The 25,401-nt window shown below is 37.4% G+C and overlaps 2 protein-coding genes across 2 annotated transcripts in view; one reads left to right on the top strand and one right to left on the bottom strand.

Annotated features, from left to right (window-relative positions):
* The first annotated feature begins 1,439 nt into the window (after positions 1–1,439).
* HSPH1 (heat shock protein family H (Hsp110) member 1) lies at positions 1,440–20,611 on the top strand. Its single transcript, XM_063305711.1, has 18 exons — positions 1,440–1,695; positions 4,735–4,792; positions 5,440–5,580; positions 5,775–5,897; positions 7,023–7,122; positions 8,675–8,808; positions 9,578–9,822; positions 10,241–10,469; positions 11,431–11,537; positions 13,332–13,465; positions 14,493–14,692; positions 15,623–15,751; positions 15,996–16,133; positions 16,966–17,091; positions 17,605–17,712; positions 17,798–17,917; positions 19,178–19,339; positions 19,800–20,611. Exons 1-18 carry the CDS (start codon positions 1,589–1,591, stop codon positions 19,995–19,997), a joined length of 2,559 nt encoding a protein of 852 aa, XP_063161781.1. The 5' UTR covers positions 1,440–1,588; the 3' UTR covers positions 19,998–20,611.
* A 3,577-nt stretch (positions 20,612–24,188) lies between these two features.
* The window catches only part of LOC134498374 (WD repeat-containing protein on Y chromosome-like), a 44,421-nt gene continuing 43,208 nt past the window's right edge, over positions 24,189–25,401 (bottom strand). Inside the window, exons 27-28 of the mRNA XM_063304449.1 lie at positions 24,778–24,878; positions 24,189–24,694 (exon numbers count right to left, since the gene is read on the bottom strand). Coding sequence (XP_063160519.1) covers positions 24,514–24,694; positions 24,778–24,878 — 282 coding nt within the window. The 3' untranslated portion in view covers positions 24,189–24,513. The remainder of the gene's footprint in view (positions 24,695–24,777; positions 24,879–25,401) is intronic.

Here is a 25,401-nt window from a genome sequence, read left to right on the forward strand (position 1 = left end):
GGTGAGCAGGAGGCGGCCCCTATCCGGGGGGAAAACGCATGCGTAGTACTAAGGAGTTAAGCAGCCATTCAAAGAGACACAGATCAGACCCGCCTTAACTTTTGGGGTTTATCTGTCTAGGTTTTTTCCACGCTTCTTCAGTTTGTTAGGATTTTCTGTCTAATGTAGCAGTAATAAAACACTAGAGACCTATTCCTTGTCTCAGCATGGTTCCTGGCTGTTAGGACATTATGTCATGAAAATGCAGAAAATTGGGTTAACTGAATAAATTATATTCAATTAAGGCACCACCAAAACCCAAATTTTGTAACAGACATAAAAATAATAAATGCCATTGGATACAATGGGCCTTTTTGATTATGAGCCATCAAGTCAGTGTCGACTTCATAGATTTCTCCATGAACAATGTAGTTTACTTCCAAACAAACATGTATAGGAGGATTGTTAAAAGTACTGTAATTTTAAACACTTTTAAATTTGGCTTTTTTCAAATATTCAGGTGGATTCAATTTAATATCAGTCATTCTCAGCCAGGACAGCTACACCAGCAAGGATTGGTGAAAGGCGCACCAAACTGGAAAGAGCTACATTTAGCCATGATGGCTCAACTATGGCAAGTGTAAAAAACAGAAACAGTGAACTTAAACCATGACAGACTCACCAACCTAACAGCCCCTCTCTTCTGGCCCCTCTCTCCTGACCTTCCCGAAAAAATTAAAGACCTGGCTCTGCCATCTCCCTTGGGGCAGGAAGGGGGGGTTAGTCAATCTTGGGGGTGGCTAGCACCTTAAAGTGGTCCTCGTATGTTTATGAATTTGAATTAGAATTTTTAGAAATTAGAATTAGAATTTTTAACTGGCATCTTGATGCCATTTTATATTTATGTACTATATCTTGTTTTTATTGTATTTCAATCTTTTTAGCTTTATTGTAAACGCCCAGAGTCCCTCTTTTGGGGAACATGGGCGGTGACGAAATGAAAAGTGTTATCTAAGTAAAGTTGAACAGAAATGAAGTTAAATAATGCCTTTCTAAAAAATAAAAACCTATGAAGCCAAGAAATTGCAAGCATATATTAACTGACATTGTACTCAAAGGCCCCAGATTACCCAGAGAACTAAAATAACGGAAATACTTAGATAATTTTACTCTTAGATAATTTTACTCCTTCCCGCAAGCAAAAACAGCGCATGCCCTCGCAGGACCTCCACTGAGCACGCCTCTTACCTGCGCCAAAGCGGCGAAAGCTTGGGGATGCGCGGCGTCCGAGGTCGCCTTGACAACGATAACGTCACCAGGTTCCGGACGTTGCCATTGGCCGGGAGGGTTCGAGAATGCCCGAGAAGGCGGAAGCGGAAGCCGCACGTGGAGCCGGCGAGTAGCCGCCGTAGATTCTGGAAACTTCTGCCCATTGTCATCTTGAAGTCCTCTCTCTGGAGGTGGCGAGTTTCGCGCGCGGGTGGCGAGCGTGAGGGTGGCGTCTTCCCGCAGCGGATGAGAGGCTCTTCCCCCCGCATCTCGGACTGAGCGGGAGTAGAAGGCAGCGAGCGGCTTTCCTTCCAGGAGCGGCCGGTGCAGCTGCCCAGTCATGGCTGTGGTGGGCTTCGATCTAGGCTCGCAGAGCTGCTACATCGCGGTGGCGAGAGCCGGCGGAATAGAGACCGTGGCCAACGAGTTCAGCGACCGATGCACTCCGTACGTAACCGGCAGCTGGAAGTGGAGACGGAGGGTGGGCTACGAAGGGGTGGCGAATTGCCGAGACGGGGGGCGGGGGGAGCCTCCGTCTTAAATGACGGGGGTTGTAAAGCTCAGAAACGTGGGAATATACATGGCGCGTGTCTATGGGGATTGAGTTGAACGCTACAAATTTATCCCAGGTAGCATGGCTGGCATGCGAGGTACGTAGAGCTTACTCGCGAAGAATTGGACCTGGCTAGACTAGCGGCACTGCCTTTTTTATGGCGGGTGGGTTCTTTTGGTCTTCTGATGATTTCCTGATCAGGCTGCCCCCACCCTTTTTTTTAAAGAGCCCTAATCCCCATCGCGTTGCTTTTTGTTCAAAGTTATATATAATGATGCTTTTTCGGATTTGCATTCCTTTGCGTTTCGGTTTCTCTAGAGTAGCTGTGCCTAGGAGCAGCCTTCTCGTCTTTTTTATATTCCTTCCGTGAGCGTAGAGGCAGAAGGCCATTTCCCCAGTTAGAGATGATCGCTGCTCAGAGAGATGGCTGCACCGTATTCCAAGCACATGGATTCGCCCATCGGGGCCGTTTTACACCTCATCAGTCAAAGCCTTTCTACGGCTCATGCATGAGGAAAAAAAAACCATCCCACCCCTCCCAAAACAGCAGAGAGCGTGTTGGTGTATGACTAGTGTGTCTGTGTATGGTAGGGTGGCAGGGAAATTCTGATTTTTGGCTTCTCGTTGGTGTATTAGTTAATGAGAGGGATGCTGCCGCAGTACCTTTTCAGTTTATAGCTTAGGCATTTTCTCTGGCTAATTAGCTTCTACTGGTGGTGTTCTGAAGGAAGTGGAAGGTGATGAGGGAGGAGCCTGCTGGTTTTTGAAGAGCCCTGATAGGATTGGTCCAACTTCTACTGGGTTCTGGAAGCTTCTGGAGTTTTCCATCCCCAGATTAAGGTAGGAGGTAAAAGAGGAAAAAAATAAATAAATGAAACACTGGATTTTCCTTTGCCCAGGGTCAGTTGAGAAAAGATCTGGGTGCTAGAGAGTCCTCTGAAAGAAAGGTTAGACTGATATATCCATGACATTGGAATGTCCACTTTCCATATTCAGCGATTGTTCAGATGAATTTCTTGATCTGACCCTGGCAGGAATACTTAGAGTTAAAGAATTTATACTCTTGCATTTTTTAATGGAATCTGCTCCAAGAAAGCTTGTATCAAATACCTTTTTAATTCTTCAGAGTGCCAGAACTTGATTGTTTTTAAACATTAGACATCAAACATATTTCCATTTCCTGTGACTGAATTCCTAACATGTGGATGCTGGATTAGATCTGGGTCTGTGGCTGTATGCTGGTATTTGAAATCACATCTGTATTCCATTCTTCCTTTCAAGAGTTAGGGTTTGTAAGAGAGTTGTTAAGAATCACTGATAGTGTATTGTTCATAACCAAAATTTTTATTTTAATATAATTTTAGAAACATCAGTTAGAATATGAAATGAGCTGACTTAAACATGGAGATACTCTACAAGCATGATAAAGTGTGCGTTTCTGGATTCTTAAAATTAAATTCATGATCTCCTATTAGGTGTTTAACACTACAAAATCAAAGAAAATTGTGAATTTAAGTAATGGATTATATTTTGGGGTGGAATAGGTAATGTTCATAAATAAGATGAAAAAAGGTATCTTGGTTTGTAGAGGGTGTAATTGGACACAGCTAGTTCAGGGAAGTTGGTAAATTATACTGGGTGACATCTCTTGGAATCAGAGGACCTATGATATGCAAGCTGCTACCCCTGTATGCAGAATTTCAGTATATAATTAACATGCTTTATTTATAACTTTTATCTCAATGATGTATTACCCCATTGTTTGCTTTTAACTTTAGTATGATTGTTCAAACGTAATTACCTTAGCTCAATAAACCATAGTTTATTGATATGATATACCTTGATTCTTCTTGATACCAGGATATAAAATAGAGGTGTATAACTTTTTCCAGGCTAAAGGACCCACTTGGCTTTGAGGAACATGTAGGGACCACTCTCAAAACATAGTGATGGAGCCTGGAGAAGAAATACATGTCATTTCATTTTGTTTATTTAACAAAATAAAATTAATATAAATCTCATATAAATTAATATAAGTACTTAGCAGTCATATATTTAACAATTTCCACTGTTTATCATATTAAAAATAAGACTTTGAAATTTGTAGAGGTTAATGCAGCCTTATTTCAGGAGCCACATGTGGTCTTGGGAAACTCTTAAGCCACCTGTTTCAGATGTCATTGGAAACCGTAATTTAAACATAAAAAAATAAGAAACCTTCACTCAAGCTAGAATATATTTGAAGAAGAGTACGTTTTCATTGTTTCAGGCTTAATTTTAACAAAGCTATTTTGAAAACAGTATTACTACATACATTTACTTATTCTTTATGACATTGTGTAGTTTGATCATGTGAAATAGTTTTTGAAAACAATCAAGTGAAGATGAAGATTGCAGAGCATAGTTTTATCAGTACTGTATAAGGATAAGCACAATGCATTACAGAGGAGACAAACCCAACCTGAATGTGGTGCTTTCATTCTCATACTGTTTTCCATAATAATCTAGTGGGCTGTTTGCATACATAGAACTCAACTGTCTTTTGATTTCAGCTTTTCTTTTCTTAAAAACTTTGATTAGTTGAGGGGTTGCCCACAGAATCTTGACTTGTTTCTCTTTAAATCAGGATCAAATGTAGAGAATTCTATCTTTAGCAGTTTAAATTCTCAGTGTTGTCAGATTCATATTGTTCTTAACTGCATTTCTGTTAAGATTCTTGAGTAATTTTAACATATAAAATGTAAATCTTTGCATAAAAGAACTCTTTATACTGTTGCGAGCAATTGTTCTTGTTTAGCTATCAGCACTGTTGGCTTATTTGTGAACTTCTTCAGAATTTTGAAGGAAATACCATGTATAGTTACTTGGTGTTTTTATATCTTTATATGTCATATGAACTTTCCAATGATAGTTGTACCCATATCTCTTTTCAGATCAGTGGTGTCATTTGGGTCCAAAAACAGGGCAATTGGAGTATCTGCTAAAAATCAAGTAAGTTCCCTTCTGAAAAAAAGAGCAGGATAAATGGCATTTATATCTTTGGTATACAAATTAGATGATGATGTGATTGATAAAACCCATCATAGTGACCTTTTTCGGGTAAAGCACAAAGTAAACTCAAGGTGCTGCTCTGTCTTTCTAAACCTAGGGAACTAAATCAGTAGCCAAGATTGCATACCGTAAGTGCAGCCACCCTTAATTTTTCCTCCGAATATGTTACATTTCCAGTATCCTGCCTATATAGCCCTTCATGTGGAAGGCACTGGATCAGAAAGGCTGTTTAGTCATGATCGAGAACCAAACTAACATAAGCATATATACGTATACAAAGCTTGTCTTCTTGGCATTTGAGATTGTTGAGGTCAAAACAAAAATTAGTGGCCTAATGTATCCCCTTGGTACTTTCCTAAATATAAAGGAATAGCTGCCCAATTCCTGTGAGGTAGTATAATGACCGCACTTTGGTCAGATCCACATTTGCTTTAGTGTGAAAAAAGCATAATTAAGGCAAGAAATTAGAAATATTTCTTTCCTCCTCTCTCCTTTCTTCCATAAATTTATTATTATACTTTTAACTAGTAATGGAAAATGAAGTATGAAATTTTGTTAACCACTGAAACTACCTTCTCCTTTTGCAGCTAATTACACATGCTGACAACACAGTATATAATTTCAAGAGGTTCCATGGTCGTACATATAACGATACTTTTATTCAGAAGGAAAAAGAGCATGTGAGCTACTGTGTAGTTCCAATGAAGAATGGGAGTGTTGGAATAAAGGTAAAAATGTCAGTATTAATTTACAAAATTCTGAGCAAAAACTGAACAGTTGTGGAAATGGAACAAAAGAAGCATTGGCCTGCTTTACATTTCAAAACAAGGTTTGGGAGGAGTGTTGGAAATCCAGTATCTAAAAATAACAGTGACAGTTTGAAATGCTATATTACTTGCCTCCCTCTTTTCTTTTTCTGCAGGTAACATATATGGATGAAGAACATTTATTTAGTGTAGAGCAGATAACAGCTATGCTGTTGACTAAGCTGAAGGAGACAGCTGAAAATAACCTCAAAAAACCTGTAACAGATTGTGTTATTTCAGTAAGTAAATTGACTAAATATTAAGTTCAGTTGAAGCTTTTTATTTGTATAATAGTTCCTCAAACAATGTAAACAACTTTGAATATCGCTTGAATCTGAAGGCAGGGTAGAACTGTATGGGATGTTTGCTGTTGTGCTATTGATGAAAGAAAGCACATACAAAACAAATAAGAAAAATGAATTAAATAGTGCCCCCCCATGATAGTGTAGGATACAAATCCTTTAAAATGGAAGACAACAAAAAGTCCTAATTTAAAGTATACAAAACAAGTGAATAATTAATGTAAAATAATGTATTTTTGTAATTTGTAATAATATAAAAAACTGCATATTGTGTACTTGTCCAAATAACAAAGACATAAATCAGGTTGTGAATACTTATTTTTAAAGATGATCAGACTCATTTTTGTAACACCTGAATGGTTAATAGGAACAGATTTTTTGCAGCTACTCAGCAAATGATTTGCTTTTGTGTAGAAGCATTATATATGAAAACTGATGCTTTGCATATTCCATATAATCCATTTCAGAAGTTGTTTCAGTAGGGTTCTGTTACTTTTGGACATTAATTTTGTTTCTCTTTCTTTGATGTAGATGTAACAAACTAGAAATGGTACGTTATAAAGCAATTTTGAGTTGTCAGAAGCTACTACAAGCTCTTAGATTTTGTTTTCTCATAGCCAGATCTGGAAGAGCAAGGAAGTATTGCTACTAAGCAAAAGTGTTAATGATACCTCCAAAATTATTCTCCTATTCATTGGCTAAAAAAAAAAATCACTTGAATTCATGTTTTCTTCCAGAAGTCAGTTTGCCTCATTGAAATAGGTTAAGTCATTTTACAAAACGTTGCTTACAAAATGAAAAGTATGATTTTTTAAAATTTCCATTGCCATTTTAAGCATTGCTTAGTATGTTCCTAAAGGCAGGTTCTTTGTTCTAATTTCACCCTTTGGATTATAGTGGGAATGAATGTATTTGTGGGTGACTTCATAGCTAGTTAAAATCATGTGTTATCTGATAAATTAATCTCAGAGGAATTGAGTTGTAAAACAAAATGGCTTTTGTGTTGAAAACAAATATTTTCCTCAGATATCTGATTCGCATGAGTATAATTGCTTTCTTCAGGTGCCATCATTTTTCACTGATGCTGAAAGAAGATCACTGCTTGATGCAGCTCAGGTTGTTGGACTAAATTGTCTCAGGCTAATGAATGATATGACAGCTGGTGAGCAATAGAAGCTTTATTTATTTATTTATTTATTATTTATGCACTGGCATAATCTGCATGGACACCTAATGGTTTTCAATAATAAAATAATGCTGAAACCAAGACAATAGTAGAATAATAATCCATTACAGTAATACAAATGCTGTGCACGCGTCAACTTTGTTAGTTTCCAGAAGGCCTTTATGATGGGCATTGATCTGATCTTGGTAGCATACACACACACACAGACCTGATGTCATGAGTAAGGATGGCGAGCAGGGGGCTCTCACCCAGACTGTCAAGCGCATGCGTAGCACTGAGGAACTGTTCAGCCATTCAAAGAGACACAGATCGGGACCGCCTTAACCGTTGAGGTTTATATGGCTGGGTTTTCCCACGCTTTCTCAGTTTGTTAGGATTCTTGTTAAGTACTACTAATAAATATTAGAGACCAAGTCCTCGCCTCAGTGTGTTTCCTGGTAATCAGGACACCTGCAGTGTGTCAAATGCTCTTCTTCTTTTGGAGTCTGGCCCTCATTGTGTAGAGGCTTGTATGAGATCTTACTAGTTAAAACTGGTTAAAATTAATTTTAACGGCCTAGTTCATCTTAGTTGATAAGTTTGTTGTTTCTGGAGGGAAGGCACAGCTCTGGATTTAAATTATTGTGTCCTTTCATCCCTGTACTTGATGATAATGGAATTTGAGAGAGCCACTTTATAGACAGAGCAGTGAAGAGATAGGAGTACAGCTGTTCATTATTATGATGGGGGCCTTTGAGGTCTAACGTTTACATCCACCTAACTACATACTAAAAATATGATAAATAAATACCTCATTAACATTCTATCTTGCATAGCAGAACATTCTCATTGGCTAGACAGTGTCCCACCATCCATGGTTCTGGAGGGGTGGCTCAGTAGCATTCCATTGCAGGATCATTTATGTATCTGTTGGGGTGGTGCAAACAAAACAATATTGCGTGTATTCCTGTGCTGTCCTCTGTATCAAGCCTGACATTCATAATATCATGCTTGTTACCTAACTGTTTAGGGTCAGCTTGAAATGGTCAACACTTTTCTTCTTACTAGCAGATCAACCTTCAGAAATATCTAGGAGGGTTGCTGAACTTTCTTTGACTGTAATTGCCATGAGAGGGTCCTGGGTGTAGAGCTGGTAATGTTTACTGGTTGATTTATTCCTGTCTGGATACAGTTTTATGGATCATTTGGCTCTTGTATTAATTTCTTATGTTGGTTTTATATGATTATGCTGTGTTGGTTTGGTGCTTAACTAAATAATAGTAAACGTAGTAGCAGCAACAGTATTTACCATACTATTGGGTTATGCATTGCTATATAGTACAATATTACTTAGCTGCCACAGTACATTAAAATTCTCCATTGTTTCTCTCCTGTGCTAATGTAATTGATATTCTAGTTCTGGATGTAAGTAACTTTATATAGCATTCCCCAGCCTGATGTTCTTCAAATATGTTAGATTACAGCTGCATCATCCCTCACCTGCATGCTACTGGGCAAAAGTAAATTCACATTTATTTATTTTTTACAGTGGCACTGAACTATGGGATTTACAAGCAGGACCTTCCAGCTGCAGAAGAGAAGCCACGATTAGTGGTGTTCATAGATATGGGCCATTCAGCATTTCAAGTATCAGCCTGTGCTTTTAACAAGGGAAAACTCAAGGTAGACAGAACCTAGAAAGCCGTGCAAGGCTGCCTGTATACAAAATCCAGTTTTATGGATGATCCAGTGAAGGGTAGTTGTGAAGCTGTTGGATTAAATCTGGAGAAATGTAGGTGCAAGTTCCCACTCAGCACTGGGTGACTTTGAGCCAGTCATCCTTTCTCAGCCTCATCTACCTCACACGGTTTTTTATTAGGATATAATGAGGGAATGCTCCAACATACCCTGCCTTCAGCTCTCCACAGAAAAGGCAGAACATAAATTCAATAATAAATAAGGATCAAAATAAAGCTGAAAAGAGTGCTATATATTATCCTAGGTTACTCTTTGCACATAGAAGAAAAAGCAAGTAACTGACAGCAGACATAGATAAGTGGGGGAAAAATCACTGTGATGAAGTAAAAATAACTTTAAAATGTGTAATCTGCTAAAGCGTTCTAGAATAAGAAAAACGGAAATATAAAATACTTTAATTCTGTGCATGCTTACAAAATGTTACACTAGAATTAATATTGGTCTGGTTTGTTTATAGTCTCTGTGTTAGAACTAGATAACTGGATGGGATCAGTGGAAACTTTTGATTCCTGGCAGTGCTGTTTACCACACCTTGGAAACACTGTATAAATCCATACTTAAGCACTGACATTATGCTTAAAGAATTTTGGGTGGTAGCAACATCTCTTGGGCTTTATATCTGCACTGAAAATATTTCATATATGGATGATAACAGATTGGGCAATTCACATTCTCTTCTTTTTCTTCAAATTAGGTTCTTGGCACAGCTTTTGATCCTTTTCTGGGAGGAAAAAACTTTGATGAAAAACTAGTGGATTACTTCTGTGCTGAAATAAAATCCAAGTACAAACTAGACCCAAAATCAAAAATACGAGCCCTCCTTCGTTTATATCAAGAGTGTGAGAAGCTGAAAAAGCTAATGAGCTCAAACAGCACAGATATTCCACTTAATATTGAATGTTTTATGAATGATACAGATATCTCTTCAAAGATGAATAGGTAAGGGATGTATGCAACTGTCATTTTTTAACCATTTTGCTGGTTCTGGCTATAGCCCAGCTATTTTAGCTTTCTTCCCACAGTGAGCAACCAGAAGAACACCGAATGCAATAAACAGAACCCTCCTTCTCTTGCTCACAAATTGTTGTTTAGCTCATAAATATGGAGACTCTCAGCTATCCCATACATAAATTCTGGTTGGGAAGATGTCACTGTAACTGGGTTCCTGATAGGGCATGCAGGCCCAGTTACTTCTGACTGGTTCCCTTTCTACTTCAGGAGCTCATCAGGTTTACAAAGATCTAATGTTGATGTACGTGATCTTTGTTTTGAGAACTCTCTCTTGGTTATGTGCGTGTTGTTTTCTCAGCCAGAAAGTTGGCACTTTTTTCATATCTTTTTAATGTTGTTATTTTAGATCCCAATTTGAAGAATTGTGTGGTGATCTTCTGCAAAGAATAGAGATTCCCCTTCATTCCTTGATGGAGCAAATCCAACTCAAAGTGGAGGATGTGAATGCTGTTGAAATTGTGGGTGGAGCCACACGTATTCCAGCTGTTAAAGAGAAGATAGGGAAGTTTTTTGGCAAAGATGTCAGCACAACACTGAATGCAGATGAAGCAGTTGCAAGAGGCTGTGCATTGCAGGTATTTTCAGGAAAGCCATTTTTAAATCAGAAGTGGGGCTGGATGGAGAAATACGTTTGGTTCTCATTTTAGTGCTACAGAATTTTCACTTCCCAAATTCATCCAAATCTTTGTATGGCTTTTTTCAATGCAAACTTACGCAGAGACCAGATGACATGAATGGGTTTAAACAAGATAAATTAACCTTGTTGTCTATTGCTTATTTCAAGGTGTATATTTAAATATCACTCAGCTATTCGTGGACCTTGTTTGGGTACTGAACAATTGGTTGTTGTGGAAAAGTCTCCATGGAAAAGCAGTGTGTTTAAAGTCAGGCTGAAGAAACAAGAAAGCTTAATCTGTGCTGACTTCTTTTCATGAGGTAGACAGTTTTTAAAAGAACAGGTTTTGGAAGGAACGATTTAGAATTAGGCATGACTAACAATGATTGTGCTGAAATAAATTTTATGCCCTAATCTCCCTCATCAGTTCTGTGGTTTTTCTCTCCACAAGTTAAAAACAGTTTAAAAAAATACACCTGGAATCCCACAGGAAAAAATCTCTGCCTAGTGATTGTTGGTGTAAAAAACACTGAACATACTGTTCTTCAGTACCACTCCCTATCATCTTACACAACTTTGAAGCCTTTTTTTTCCTGTTTTAGGCTAGTGAGATTATCTGGAAAATTTTGCTTTGTAGGTAATAGTACGGTTAAATAAAGGAAAAAAGTCAGAAAAATTAAGTAATAGTTTTTATTGCAGAAAATATGACTTATTTCTGTCGTAAAGCTGTTTTGAAATTTAAAATATTCACTTCTACAAATCTCCTTTATGAGATTAGGCTTTGTAATAAATAGTTGGCCAGAACCCTTTTTTCAAACCAATAAAAGTACCAGTTCTTCTTCCTTTTATAAGCTATTTTAATCTGACCTGTTGGAAAGGCAATAACAACTGTTGCCTTGTGTTGCATTTTCATTTTCTAGTGTGCAATTCTGTCTCCAGCTTTTAAAGTTAGAGAAATCTCCATCACAGATGCAGTTACATTCCCAATATCATTGATGTGGAGCACAGAGTTTGAAGAAGGTGATGGGTGAGTCATAACTTCAAATTTCATGTTTCTGTGCAATTGCCCTGTAATGTAAATATGCAGCTTAAATTGGAGCTCTCGCATTTGACTGAATTCTCACAGAAGAACCAATCAAAGAAATTAAATTATAAATAGCAGTATATTATTGAATAGTTCGTGATCCCAGTTCAGTAGTTGCCACTTGAGGTGAAAAGAAATTCACAAATCTCTTGATATCCCTTCATAGTTTTTGTACTTACTCTATTTATTTATTTATTTATTTATTTATTCATTCATTCATTCAATTTATATGGCTGCCCATATCACCAAGTGACTCTGGGCAGTGAACAAAATTAAAAGAAAATAAAAACAATTACAATAATACAATGTAGAAAAAAGGGGCAAATCTTCTTGTATCACCTGCAAGTTGTTTTGTTTTGTTTTTTGATTGAAGCGACATAATGACTTGTAATAAATGAATAAAATAAATAGCAATTGCAATAGTCATATGTGCACTGGAGCAGTTTTGTTCATGCTTAACTCACATATTTTTCAAAATGTATTCAAACTCATTTGTCACAATAATTTGTGACATTGACTTTAATATTCAACCTTTTGGACCATATAAATTTGTCAGTTGTATGTTGTAGTTATACTATGAGAATAAATTGGCAGGTGTGAATATATTACCAGGTTCAAATTTTAATTATCTTATTGCCAGACGCTTCAGTTGATTTGCATTGGATGTTCCGGAATATATATTTACAACGGAAATGAATGGAACTATGTTGAGATGATGATGATCTTAATAAACTTCCCATTTGGTTCATGCTTGATAGTAGAACTTCCTAATACCAAGTTTGTTTCCAATGTTACTGAACAAATTAGGGAACATGATTATACTGAAATATTGTAGTTATGCACAGAAATTGAAATGTTAGATTATTCTCTCACTATATCTAGCTAGTGTGCATAGTAGAGAGTGTATTTTCCATTTTGACCATCCTGTAGGTCTGTCCAAGCATATATATAGACTGAGCTGATCAAAATAATTGTTGGATTTTATTTGAGAAAACTTATGTATTAGATGTGTATTAGATTTTACATGTGTAGATCCATTTTGAACATTGTATGTTCATAACAACAACTGGCAAGGTAAAAGATAGGCTTCCAACTCTAATAGAGAGGAAGATATGCTTCAGATTCTTTTGGGAAGAGATAATATATTCTGGCCAGATTAAGTCCTGCATCTATTTTAAAAGCCTGTACTGAACTTGTAATGAGAGCCAGTTTGGTGTAGTGATTAATGCACCAGGCTAGAAACTGTGAGATGGAGAGTTCTAGTCCCACCTCAGGCACAAAACTAGCTGGGTGACCTTGGGCCAGTCCCTCCCTCTCAGCCCTAGGAAGAAGGTAAGGGCAAACCCAAAAAACCTTGCCAAGAAAACTGCAGGGACTAGTCCAGGCAGTCACCAGGAGTAACAAAACTGGCTCGAAGGAACAAAACAAAAACCAAATTTTTTATGGATTAAAGACCTTAGTACAGTATAGCCCAATACCATCCCAGAGCCTAAATTGAGTCTGAGATTGAGGATAATGTGTGATATGTGTTAGCTTTTGTATATTTATTATGCATGTTTTTAATTGTATTTGTGTTTTTAAATTATAGCCTGGAGTTATTTGATTAAGATGGGCAGTTATATAAAACTCATAAGTAAATAAGCAAGCAAGCAAGCAGTTAGGATGTGGCAGAGGAGTAATAAAGACTGCTTTCATATAGATACCTCCAACTCATTTTCCTCCTTTATCTCACTGTAGGATTCATGAAGTTTTCAGCAGGCATCATCCAGCTCCTTTTTCCAAGGTCCTGACATTTTACAGAAAAGGACCACTTGAACTCCAAGCATTTTATTCTGATCTCAGTAGTGTACCCTACCCTGAAAAAAAGATAGGTAAGTTCTTGTGTATGTAAGAATCTCTGGAAGTTTTTTATATTATTGGGTATTGGAGGGATATGCAATGTTTGGCAATTCAGGATTAGAATATTCTGTCTCCACTGTGGACCATGCCATGTCAGGGGTGATTTATTTGTAAAAGTAAATTTATTGATCTGAAAGCAGTTTGGCATGTTCAGATTTATTTACTTCCAGAACCTGCAAATCACCTGGAATGGCATGGTCCAGAGGAGGAAATAGAACATTCTGGAGTTCCCAGGAATGTTCTGTTCCCAAATCAGGAAATTTTGCATATCCCTAGTGTATAGCAGCTGAATAGATTAACCCCCCCCAAAAAAAAAACCCTCTGTAGGAAAGGAGTTTAACTAACTGCACGCATAGGACAATATGTATTTATTTTACCGTTTTGTTTATGTAGCTAAATGAATTCTGAATAATGGAACAACAGAGTTAGAATTTTTATTTGTAACACAAGTATTTATAAAAGCTCCCAAAAACTTGCAATAAAATAAGTGAAAACCACTGTACCATATGCTGTTACTGTAGTCACTGATGCTGCTTAAAGGGATCTGTCTTACAAATGGAATATTAAAAAGAAATAAGACAGCCAAGTGCTGGCTGATAAATGTTTGATGCTATGAGGCCTTTTTAAAAAGTAGACATAGCTTTTTTTCATAAATCGATACACCAGTATGTCTAGGAGAAAATTGGTTTGCTGCTAATCAACATGGTAGCAGTATTATGGATTTCCATCTGTCTTAAATAATCTAAACTCCATTCTTGTTACTTACCATATTTATATTTAACCCGTCTTAGCACTCATGATCAGAACAGAAATTCATTTGGAACATTCCCTCTATGAGTACAGCAATAAATAAATAGCAAGATTAAATAACAAATCATGGGCAGTGTGGATTTTCTTTCTCTTAAAAAAACCACTTGCTTTAGGACGCTCTAAAATCTTCATGCTTTTGGGAATCTATGATTTTGTTCCATATTTTGGGGGTTGTTTTCCTGTGTGCAGGCAAATATATCATCCAGAATATTGCCACTCAGAATGATGGAGAGAAAACGAAAGTTAAAGTTAAAGTTCGCATCAATACTCATGGCATTTTTAGTGTGTCTACTGCATCAATGGTGGAGCAGATGAAAACAGAAGAGAATGAAAGTTCCAGTATTGAGGCTGAAATAGAACCTCAGAATCAAAAGCTTGAGAGCTGTAATGTAAGTTGGTCTCCTCATCTGGGAAATTTAGAATCTTCTTTATCAAAACAAGCCGTGCTAGCATTTCAGAACAGAATAATCAAAATTGCGTTAGGTTTTAAGGGTGGGTCACTAAAAGTATTTCTGTCTCCTTGAACTCTTCCAAATTCTAGAATATGCAACAGCTGGATGAAGGTATCAAATGCAAGGAACTGTTTAAAGCTGAGTTTAACTTTGTTGGGGGTTTGTTCTGGTTGAGCCAAATAAATTTTTGTAAACTATCCACAGGAACAGCTACTGGAGCCCTCCAGTTGTTAACAGACTGTAACTTTTATTTTCCTCAGCACACATGGCCATTGATAACGGATTTTGAAACTAATCCACAATAACTGAGAGCACAAGATTGCCCAATTTATCTATAGCAAAAAATCCATAGCTTATTGATAGATTACAGGTTCTGTATGTTATGAGTTCAAAGTGCATGGTTCTGAGTCCCTTCGGCTACAAGTCTCAGGTAGCAGGTAATGGGAAAAATGAAATTTTGTAGAGTTGCTACTGATCAGAGTAGCTAATACTGGGTGACAATTTTTTCTGTGCCCGCCTTGGAATACTTCCAAAGTGCTTGGGTATTAAATAGCTTAGTCATTTAAAAGAAGGCATTTCCAGCTCAAAGCTGGGAAGAAAGGTAATTCTGCAGCCTCAAGAGGAGAGTTAGAGATTGTGATATATACTTTGCTCAGTATTAGTGATTCATCTACCTGGAGCATTGGAGAGATGCTTAATGGTGCTTTGCTCTTGAGAGATGAATGTACATCCATTTTATAATGCTTACATGTACAGAAATCTTCTATCTTATATCTTAGATGTATCAAACATTAAGTATATTGTAGCTCCTTAATGGTTTTGGGTTATTACATTTTCACATCTTTTGTGCCTGGGCTCCCATTTCAGAAGAATATCCAGCAAGGCAACACTGAGGCTGGAGCTCAGTCCCAGGTACAAACAGATGGTCAGCAAACATCTCAGTCTCCCCCTTCTGAGGCTCCCTCTGAAGAAAATAAAATCCCCAGTGGCGAAAAAGTGAGTGTCTTTAAATGTGTTCTGCTGGGAAACAAAATTTAATGTAACTGTATACAGAAGTAATTTTATATAAAAATAAGATAATCTACCTGGTGCTCTGGCAAATCTGCATTGGCCAGATCATGTTGAAGTGCATTGTTGAAACTGCACCAAGAAAAAGTATTGGGACATACTGAGTTCTGTTACAGTTCTGTTTTTTTCTGTCAGTCCATGATGTAATCTTATTATGTATTGTCCACTCTAGGGAAATGAAAAGAAAAGTGATCAGCCTCCAGAAGCTAAGAAACCCAAAATAAAAGTGAAAAATGTTGAGTTGCCTATTGAAGCTAATTTAGTATGGCAGCTTGGGAAGGATCTGCTGAATATGTACATTGAAACGGAGGTGTGTTAAATGACTTTCAGCATCCATATTTAATTCTGTTTTTTTCTTTTAGTTGCATCTTTGCCTCTTGGGAAAATATTGAGGCTAATTCCTTATTAGCTAAAAAAAAAATTAAGAATGGACATTTCACTGATCAGTAAAACTGTTGAAGATGAGAATGTGTTGATTTTTATATGGATGATTGGGTCATTCCTATATTTATTAGATATAATTATTGTTGATACTGTTTTACTCATGCTTAGGGCTGTTGACCCTGATACCAATGGGAAATTACTACTTTGCAATCTAGAAACCTGGCTAATTATGCATTATAGATTCAGTGTAGATCAATTTCTTGCCCCTTGATGCATTTGAATTAGTTGCATCAATTCAGTGAATAAGGATGGGGCATGGAGTGCATTGAATGTTCAGTCTTTAATAGCTTACGTTTATTTACTTACCAAATCATCTCTCAGTGGCATACAGTAACAAAGCAAAAAATATCATAGTACAAAAATATGTATTATATTTTATAAAAGCCCACAATGGATGCAGTTGACACTTGATGCTGGAAACCTAGTCAATATTTGTGTGCATGGTGCAAGATACTCATGCTATGGTCATAAATTTCTTATTTGTGATACAATGCTGTCTAACTTAACTTTGATAGATAATAATGCAGGAGTGTTTAAAAAGGAAATCACAGCTTTACAATACAGAGTGCATTTTTTTAATCATTCACTCAATTGTAAACAAAGCCTTTGAAGAAATTTAATTGGAGAGAGGCAATTATACTGAACTATTCAAAATCTTAAGTACTTAAGACTGTTCTGATTACTCTTTTGGTAAACAGGGCAAAATGATCATGCAGGACAAACTGGAGAAGGAAAGAAATGATGCAAAGAATGCAGTTGAAGAATATGTTTATGATTTTAGAGACAAGCTGTCTGGACCCTATGAAAAATTTGTGTGTGAGCAGGTAGTTATTTTATTTATTTAAAATATTTTTAGGTCTTTCATCCAGAATGCCAGTTTAGAATATTTACAGTGCACAGACTAAATACTATCACTCAGTGCTAGCATGACCATTGCATGTGCTGGCTTGGGATTCTGCGAGTAGAAGTCCCTCCGTTCAGAGGAGATGGGCGGTGACAAATTTGATAAATAAATAAATATCTATAGGGTAGCATATTGAAGAAGAGTGGTTCATTAATCCCCATTTAAAGCCATTCAAATTGGTGACAGTCATCACAACTTTCAGTGGCAAATTCTTAATTTTCCAGTAGTATTTAAGATTCCATTGTTCAATTCTAGTTAGCATATTTACTTCCCTTCTGTTTGTTTACTCTTGTTTTCTTCCTAAAAATGCATTAATTGTGATTTTATTTTATATATAGTTAAGAGCAATTTTGCATTATGAATGCAACTAATGCAACTATCAGCTGGTAGGCAGTGCTGTTAAAAAGTAAACTTGTTATTAAACCTTGCTTAGGATCGCCAGAATTTTTCTATGCTACTGTCAGAAATAGAAGACTGGCTATATGAAGAAGGAGAAGACCAAGCTAAACAAGTCTATATGGACAAACTGACTGAGTTAAAGGTATAGCTAACTCTCATTTTTATATGTTGGATTTAAAAAGTACTACTAATTGCTAAAATGACCTGTTGTTATTCTGATCTCTTAGAAATTTGGGACTCCTATTGAAATCAGATATCAAGAAGCAGAGGAGCGGCCAAAGCTGCTAGAGGAGATGGGGCATAAGCTCCACATCTATGCTGGGATTACAGAAGAATATAAGAACAACGTATGTAATCATAGTTAAAATACACACTTAAAAGAGTGAACTGCCCTGAATCCTCTTTGTGAAATGGATTATAGATCAGTGATGCATGACATTACCTACACACTGATAAATTCTTTACCAGCCTTCTGTTATATAGACCCCACCACTACCTAAACGATAGTTGTAAGAAATCCCAGATTTTAGAGAATCATCATTAAATCTCATGATTATCATTCTGGTACAAGACAGTTTTTTTCATAAAAAGTGGAAGGGGTACAAAACAGAAAATTACGTTTTGTTAATTTGGCTGAACTGTTCTAGCTGGATCACAGGTCAGCTAAACAGAAACCTGGAACTTTTTGGTTGTTTCAGGGTTGTCCAAGACCAATTTTAGAAGGGTCTTATGAGTAAAGTAGAGTGTTGCTCATTTTCACTCTGTTTTGGACAGGAGCTGTGGTTTTCACTTGCCCCTTGTTTGGCAATGGACTAATCTGGTATCAGGCTGTTTGTGACCATGTGAGAATGTGCTCCCCCACCGCCCATCGAGCTTCCCAGCAACCAGACTTGAATTCAAATGCAGCAGAACCAGCCAGTCCAGTTGCCCCTTCTCCCCAAATCTCCCAGTGTGCTCCTTCCCCTTAATGTCCTTTAGTTGTGTTCTCCCAGTGGTCTTTTTCCTGCTGGGAATCACAGATTGAAATCTTGATGAACTAAAAGTTATTTTTAGAATATAAGAAAATTGCTGTTTTTTTAAAACAATCTTTTTCAGTGTAAGGAACATGAGCAGGATATTTTAAGCTCGTAGTGCCATACCAGAGGATGTAATTTTATGTGAACCTTATAAATTTTATTTCTAATCTGAAGTATAGCAGTCTAATAAGTCAGTAGGCCTCAGTCTTAAAAAAACCCCACTATTTACTGATTGCTTACCTTCCATGATGTTTACTTAAGGGAATAATTTAGACATGACAGTTCATATATTTTTATATGTAGCCAATAATAAATTATTTGTATTAAAGCGTATGCAGTTAGCCAGCACAATTAGCAATCTTGTTTCTTACATGAAAAATCAGAAAATTAGAAGTATTGGAAGTGTGGCCTTGTAATAAGTGGCTTTGCTGAGTGGAAGGAAGATGAAAAATATGCGTTATTAACTTATACTTTATTGTCAAATAGAATAGCCCTTAATTGGTGAACAAGAACACTAGTGCTGATACTTAAAAGCCTGAGATAGCCTTGAAAGCTTATAGTAATGACTAATACACCGCATTTCTGTTTCAGGATGAGAAATATATTCATATTGACAAAACTGAAATGAATAAAGTAGAGAAGTGCATCAGTGACACAACAGAATGGTTAAACAACGTTCTGAGCATCCAAGCTAAACAGAGTCTTGATCAGGATCCTGTTGTCCGTGTAAATGAAATCAAAAGAAAGCTGAAGGTAAGTCTTAATTATCATGCAGGTTTAAATGTCAAAGAAAAAGCTAAGTTCCTTGTAATCACATATATTATGGTTCATTTTTCTAGTCAGATCTAATTTAAATCATGTCTGAATTTTAAAAAAGGACGGAGCATAACAAATGTAATGATATGAATATAGAATTAAAGAATGCCTCTCTCCCTCTTCATTTCTTATTTGCATGCCAAAATGAGAAAAAAACTTGAGCAAGAAAACATCAGTGATGTCTTTTGTATTACTGAGAAGTGTAGGGCTGCTGCATTTCTCAGTAAAAAATATACGTGCTGCAATTACCTTTGGCCTTACTTTCAGAGTCATCACATCTAATTCTAGCTGAAATAAAAGCAAAATGCTTGCTTTTTGGACTGGCAGGCTAACTTTTCTATACAAGCTCACAACAGGAGTTGCATTCTGTTATTCCTGTAATGTTTCTGTCTTGTAGGAACTACACAATGTATGTGAGCCCATTGTAACCCAACCAAAGCCACAAGTAGATTCTCCTAAACAGGAAGAGCCACCAGATACGCCTTTCATTAACAAAACTGAAGATTTAGAAGATGAAATCAAAAACATTGAGACAACACAACAAAATGGTGACTGCCATATGAATGAGAGCCCAGTTAGCATGGACTTGGACTAGACTATTGCATTTCAGTGAGCAATTTCATTGTGGGAAAATGTATTATGTGATATTAGGGAAGATATGTTTGGGGAGCTATTTATATTTTGGAATTCTGTTGTATTATGTGGGGAATGAATATATTGACAAGCTAGAAGTTGAAATCATGATAATTCTAAAAGGAAAATTGCCTTGGTAACTTTCAGATTCCTGTGGAATTGTGAACATTGACTAAAATCTTCTGTGCAGGAATTTAACCTTTTGTATCAATTAAGGCTAAAGTATCTTGAAATTGTTGCAAAAGGCACTGCTCCTTTGAAAAGAGTGCACCTAGAGCTTTTGTAGATGCCAAGGTAGTTTTTCTTTTGTCTCCATTTTTGTTATGTTTCTTCCACTGAAGAGGCATTCAGTCAGAAGCAAAATGAAAGCCAAGCTTTAAAAAGTTATTTGTATCATTGTTCAAAATGTTTGCTAGAAGATGAGAACAAGTATGTGAAGCAGCATGCAGAATTGCTTACATTTCATTTTCATGTGTGGAAAACCAGATGAAGGTAATACATGGATTTTGTTGTTGGTTCCTGTGATGCCTTTAGTGAGCTTTAATAAAGTTCATTGAAATGGTTATGATTCTTAAACATTGGCTTTGTTTGTTTGTCCTATTCAGTTTCCTACCTTTGTCTTGGGAGCCAACAGTGGGACATAATATTTTTATGAGTCTCACTTAAAATTCAGTCAAAATTTAGCATTTTTGTCCAACTGATTCCACTGATAAGCGTAAAACAAACTCCAGCCTGGACTTTGGTCTCCAGGGATCACAATCTTTGGATTGTCCAGCACTACATCCAAGACTGTTCTTAACATTTCACATACAGAGTTTGCTGTATAGCGAGATGGGAAGTATACAAGTAGCACCCATTCTGTTCTTATGACCCAATTCCCAGATGCAAACCCAAAGATTCTTCTACCAGGGCAGACAAGGTGCTTGATAAGACATACGAATCCTTATGGATCACAGGTAGTCCCCATCCTGTTTTTCCACTCTGTGCTCATGCTGTGCCAAAACACACACAGTCAAGTCAAACTAACAGCATCACCAGTTTAGAGGTCAATGTGAAAGGAAAACTCTATTCCTATGAATTGACCAGAGCAAAGAGAGGTACTCCTCAAGTCTTTATTGTCATCTCATACAACTCTATTCTTGAACGAATTTGTCAATCTCCAAAGTTCAACAGTAGTAAATGGTGGACGAAAGAAATGCAAGCAGATGTTGTTTGTTTCATTTCAGCTAAAATGAAAGCTTAGAAACAAATTGGGAGATTTTGAGAGGTAATTTAAAGAGCTACTTCATGGGTTCTTTATGAAAACATAGCAGACAGTGCTAGAATTGATAGATGGTATGAGCAGGGTCAGTAATAAAGAATTGGATTTAAAAATATGGTAACATTGACAGCACACAAGACCCTTGTTTTAATGGACTAGTGGGGAAAAGGGTGTCCATTAAAGCAGAAGTCTTAAATTTTGCACATGACTTTTTATGCATTTTATACATAGTATGAATAGGATTATATCTACATGCAGAAGCACACAAATTTTGTCTGCTGCATCCAAAGTCTGCTAAATGTGTTAAAGATTTGTTAAGTATTTACTGTGGTGGTTTGAGTTAAAAAGAATTAAGAACAAGAAGCTGAGTAGATAGGCAACGACTGCAGTTTGAACCAGGGGAACAGAGTAAAGGTGAACGTGGTAGAATATTGCCAAGTAACAATGCAAAAAAAAAAAGTTGAAAATGGTAAGTGAAACAGATAAACCAAAACTAAGGTGGAGTTCCACATTTTGTGGATAGTTCAGGTGATAATTTCAGTTGTATACATAATTGTTTGATTCAGAACATTTCCATGTAACATTTCCACTGGTAAAGGCTGGTTCTTCTAGTGAAGAAAACTTGCAACCACTGGAACAAGAGACCAATGCCAGATTATGATGCAGAGTTGTGAAGGTGGTCTTCAAGCATCCACATAAGCACATTTTTTTTTAAAAAATCATTTTATTTTTATCATACTTCTGTAGTACTTATTTAATAAAGCTGCCACAATCAAAGTGACTTGGTGGCTTACAGTATACAGAAAACAAGAATTAAAACATCTACAGTCAGGTTAAAACCAATCTCAATAACCACATAAGATCCCAGCCCAAGATCGTTAAAAAAATGTGTTATAAAAAGAAAAGAAAAACAAAAACAACAAGACAGAATTAAGTGTAAATTTAACAAACAGCCCTCCAAAATAATTCAGTTTTTAACATTTTATGGAAAGCCAACAAGGAGAGGTCAGCCTGATCATCAGGATAGAATTCCAAAGCACTGGTGCTACTACAGAAAAGCAGCACTTTCTAGATTCAAACACCTCCCCCCAGACTTCTAAAAAATGTGGCATGTCATTTCTCCCTGGATGTTCCAATACTTTAGGCTGATGCTGGTTGAAGTAGGTGGTACTGGAGATATCTAGGCGCCAAGACATAGTGGCTTTTATCAGTCAAAACCAGCACCATAAATTGAACCTAGAAACCAATTGGTAGCCAATGAAAGGCCTGCAGAACCAGTGTTACATGCTCCCAGCAATGAGAGCAAGTAAGCGTGCAGGCTGCTGCATTCTGGACCAGCTGCAGTTTCCAAGTAGTCTTTAAGGCCCATGTAAACCACATTGTGGTAGTCTATCCAAATGGTAACGGGGACATGCATTATCTTAGCCAAGTCCTCCTACCCCAGGTAGTGTATAGCTACAATTGGTGCACCAGCCAAAGCTGGGCATAGATCCCGCTGGCCACAGTTTCTACCTGTTGTTCAAGCAGGACCTGTGTATCTAGAAGGACCTCCATATTGCAGACATGTTCTTCCATGAGTAGTGTCTGCCCATCAAGAAATGGTGGCAATGGAGAACCCTGATATAGAAACAGCAACTGTAATTTATTAAGCTTCCAACTTCAGCCTGTTCTCTCCCATCCCCTTAGAGACTCTAGACATTGGGAAAGGACATTGACAGTATTTCCCTTACAGCCTGAGAGAGTGATGTACAATTGGGTATCATCAGCCTACAAGTATTAAGGTATCCTGAACTGTGACATGGCCTCAGCTAGCCATTTCTTACATTTAAAAAATGGGGGAAGGAATCAACCCCTGCACCCCACATATTGGGGGCCACTGAGCTGATCTTTCCTTCCCGACATCACTGTCTGAAATGACCCGCTGAACAAGGAATGGAGCCATTGCAAAACGATGCCCTCAATTCCCAACCAATACAGGCAGTCCAGGAAGATACCATGATCAATCGTATCAAAAATCACCAAGAGGTCCAACAGAGCCAGGAGAGATGCACTCCCCCCATCCAGTTCCTAACACAGGTTATCCTAGGGACAACCAATGCTATCTCTGTTCCATGCCCAGGCCTGAACTGTGATCGAAAAGGGTCCAGATAATCTGCATTGTCTAAGATGCTGCAAAGCTGTCAGCCACTACCATCTTAACAATCTCCCCCTGCCAAAAGGGGTGTATAGACAGGATGGTAGTTATTTAAAATCCCTGGATCCAAAGATAGCTTAGTCAGAAGGAAGCACACCACAGCTTCCTTCAAGGCTGCTGGCAGCTCAGTCTCCCATAAAGAGGCATTGGCAATCTCCTGGATCCAAGTGGTCATGTAATATTAAAGAAACAGCAGATGATACTGGACTACAACTTCCACCATTCCTAACAATTACCATCCTGCTGAGGTTGACAAGAATTCTTGAGTCCCACAGCATCTGGAAAGTCATGGTTATTCACTCCCGCAGTTCAAAATAATTTGTAGAGAGAATGGGCACCTATGGGTTCACACTGCCAGCTCAACCATAATATGGTTTGTCTTATTTTGGTTTCTGATAATCTAATAAGTATTGTCTGTAAGCCATGATTTGTAGTCAGTGGGCAGCTTGGTCTCTGGATTATATGCATTCCCCTAAAATTTTATTTTGCTGACCCCACTGCTCAATTTCAGTTTGCCATCATTTTGAGATAAGCAACCCAAATGCCACAGTGTAGACTTGGAACAGACTTAATACAGCTTTTAAAAATCCTACCCCACAAAGAAAGACATTTTGGCATTCTCACTATGTGTTGAGAATGCCTTCTCAATGCTCCCAGCAATGAGAGCAAGTAAGCGTGCAGGCTGCTGCATGCTCTCGTGCCTTGCAGCCACGTATTCACACATAAAAGTTGTTCAGATTTAGTCTCTGCAGCTGTGCTTGTATGACACAGAAGCACAAATGAGCCAACTGCACTCTAGCCTAGTATGTAACAACCTGTAGTAGTGGATTGGAAAAACTTGGTTATCTTTCATTAAGTGTGCCTCATTCAGTAAAAGATGATTAAGCAAACCATGGCTTAGCATAATGTGTGAACCAAGTCTGCAAAATAGTACCAATTATTAGGTTTAGCGGGGGGAAATTCTCCGTTCATTAAGTACATGTCAGTTACGAGATTAAAAGGTCACTGATGTGTTTTAGTATATTACTGCTCTGCTGCTCTTTGATAATTAGTACTGAATATGTCTACACCAAGAACAGACACGTCAGGTTTCTCACAGTTTCCTGGGAAATTGTCAATTTCGTAATAGTTGATGGCATGATAAACGCTTGGTCCCCTGTGTTTCATCGATCTGTCTGAAAGCTTGGATCTCTCATACTTCATCCTAAAAAAAAGGAAATTGCTGGTAGAAAAACAACACTTTCTGAAAATGCATCCATTCATTTGTCAACCTCAGCTGCTTCTTACCGCCTGCTTGAAGCTTGTGAGTAAAGCCTCTTGTTAATTTCTTCTTCAATATCCTCATCAGTAACAGTAATTTGTGAGGAATGTGGATTACAGGTAGCCTTCTGATGAAAGTATAAAGACAGCTGTTGTTAGCATAGCCACAGCAATCAGAATTGCTGCTTTCATAACCTGTATAGAAGTCTGAGAAGCTGTTGAGCGAATTCTTGATGTCAGATGGCAGAAGACTAATACAAGAACAAAAAACATTCTGATGTTCTAATGTATGCTATGTAGTTATACTGATCCCTAGGTTCTATTTACATGCATAGTTGTTGCAAGAATCTTTAACAGGTAGTTGTTTCAGCAGGATACACATGTTACCTTATTCTCAGGATTGGTTTCTTACCCTCAAAGCAGAATTTATGTATTATTTCTCATATGCTGCTGTAAGGTTACATTTAGCATCTCTTGAATACAGATGGTTCAGGTTGTGTATACCTGTGAGTGCTATTATTGGTTTTCAAGCAAGATTTACAACCTATGACTTTGCTAAGTGTTAGGAAGGATACAAAGGATTAAATTTGAGAACCAAGTAAATCACAAACTGATCTGGTTACTCTGTGATAGGAAGCCTGCCCACACTGA

The sequence above is a fragment of the Candoia aspera genome, chromosome 5, assembly GCF_035149785.1.
Source record: "Candoia aspera isolate rCanAsp1 chromosome 5, rCanAsp1.hap2, whole genome shotgun sequence".
In the NCBI taxonomy this organism is placed as follows: Eukaryota; Metazoa; Chordata; class Lepidosauria; order Squamata; family Boidae; genus Candoia; species Candoia aspera.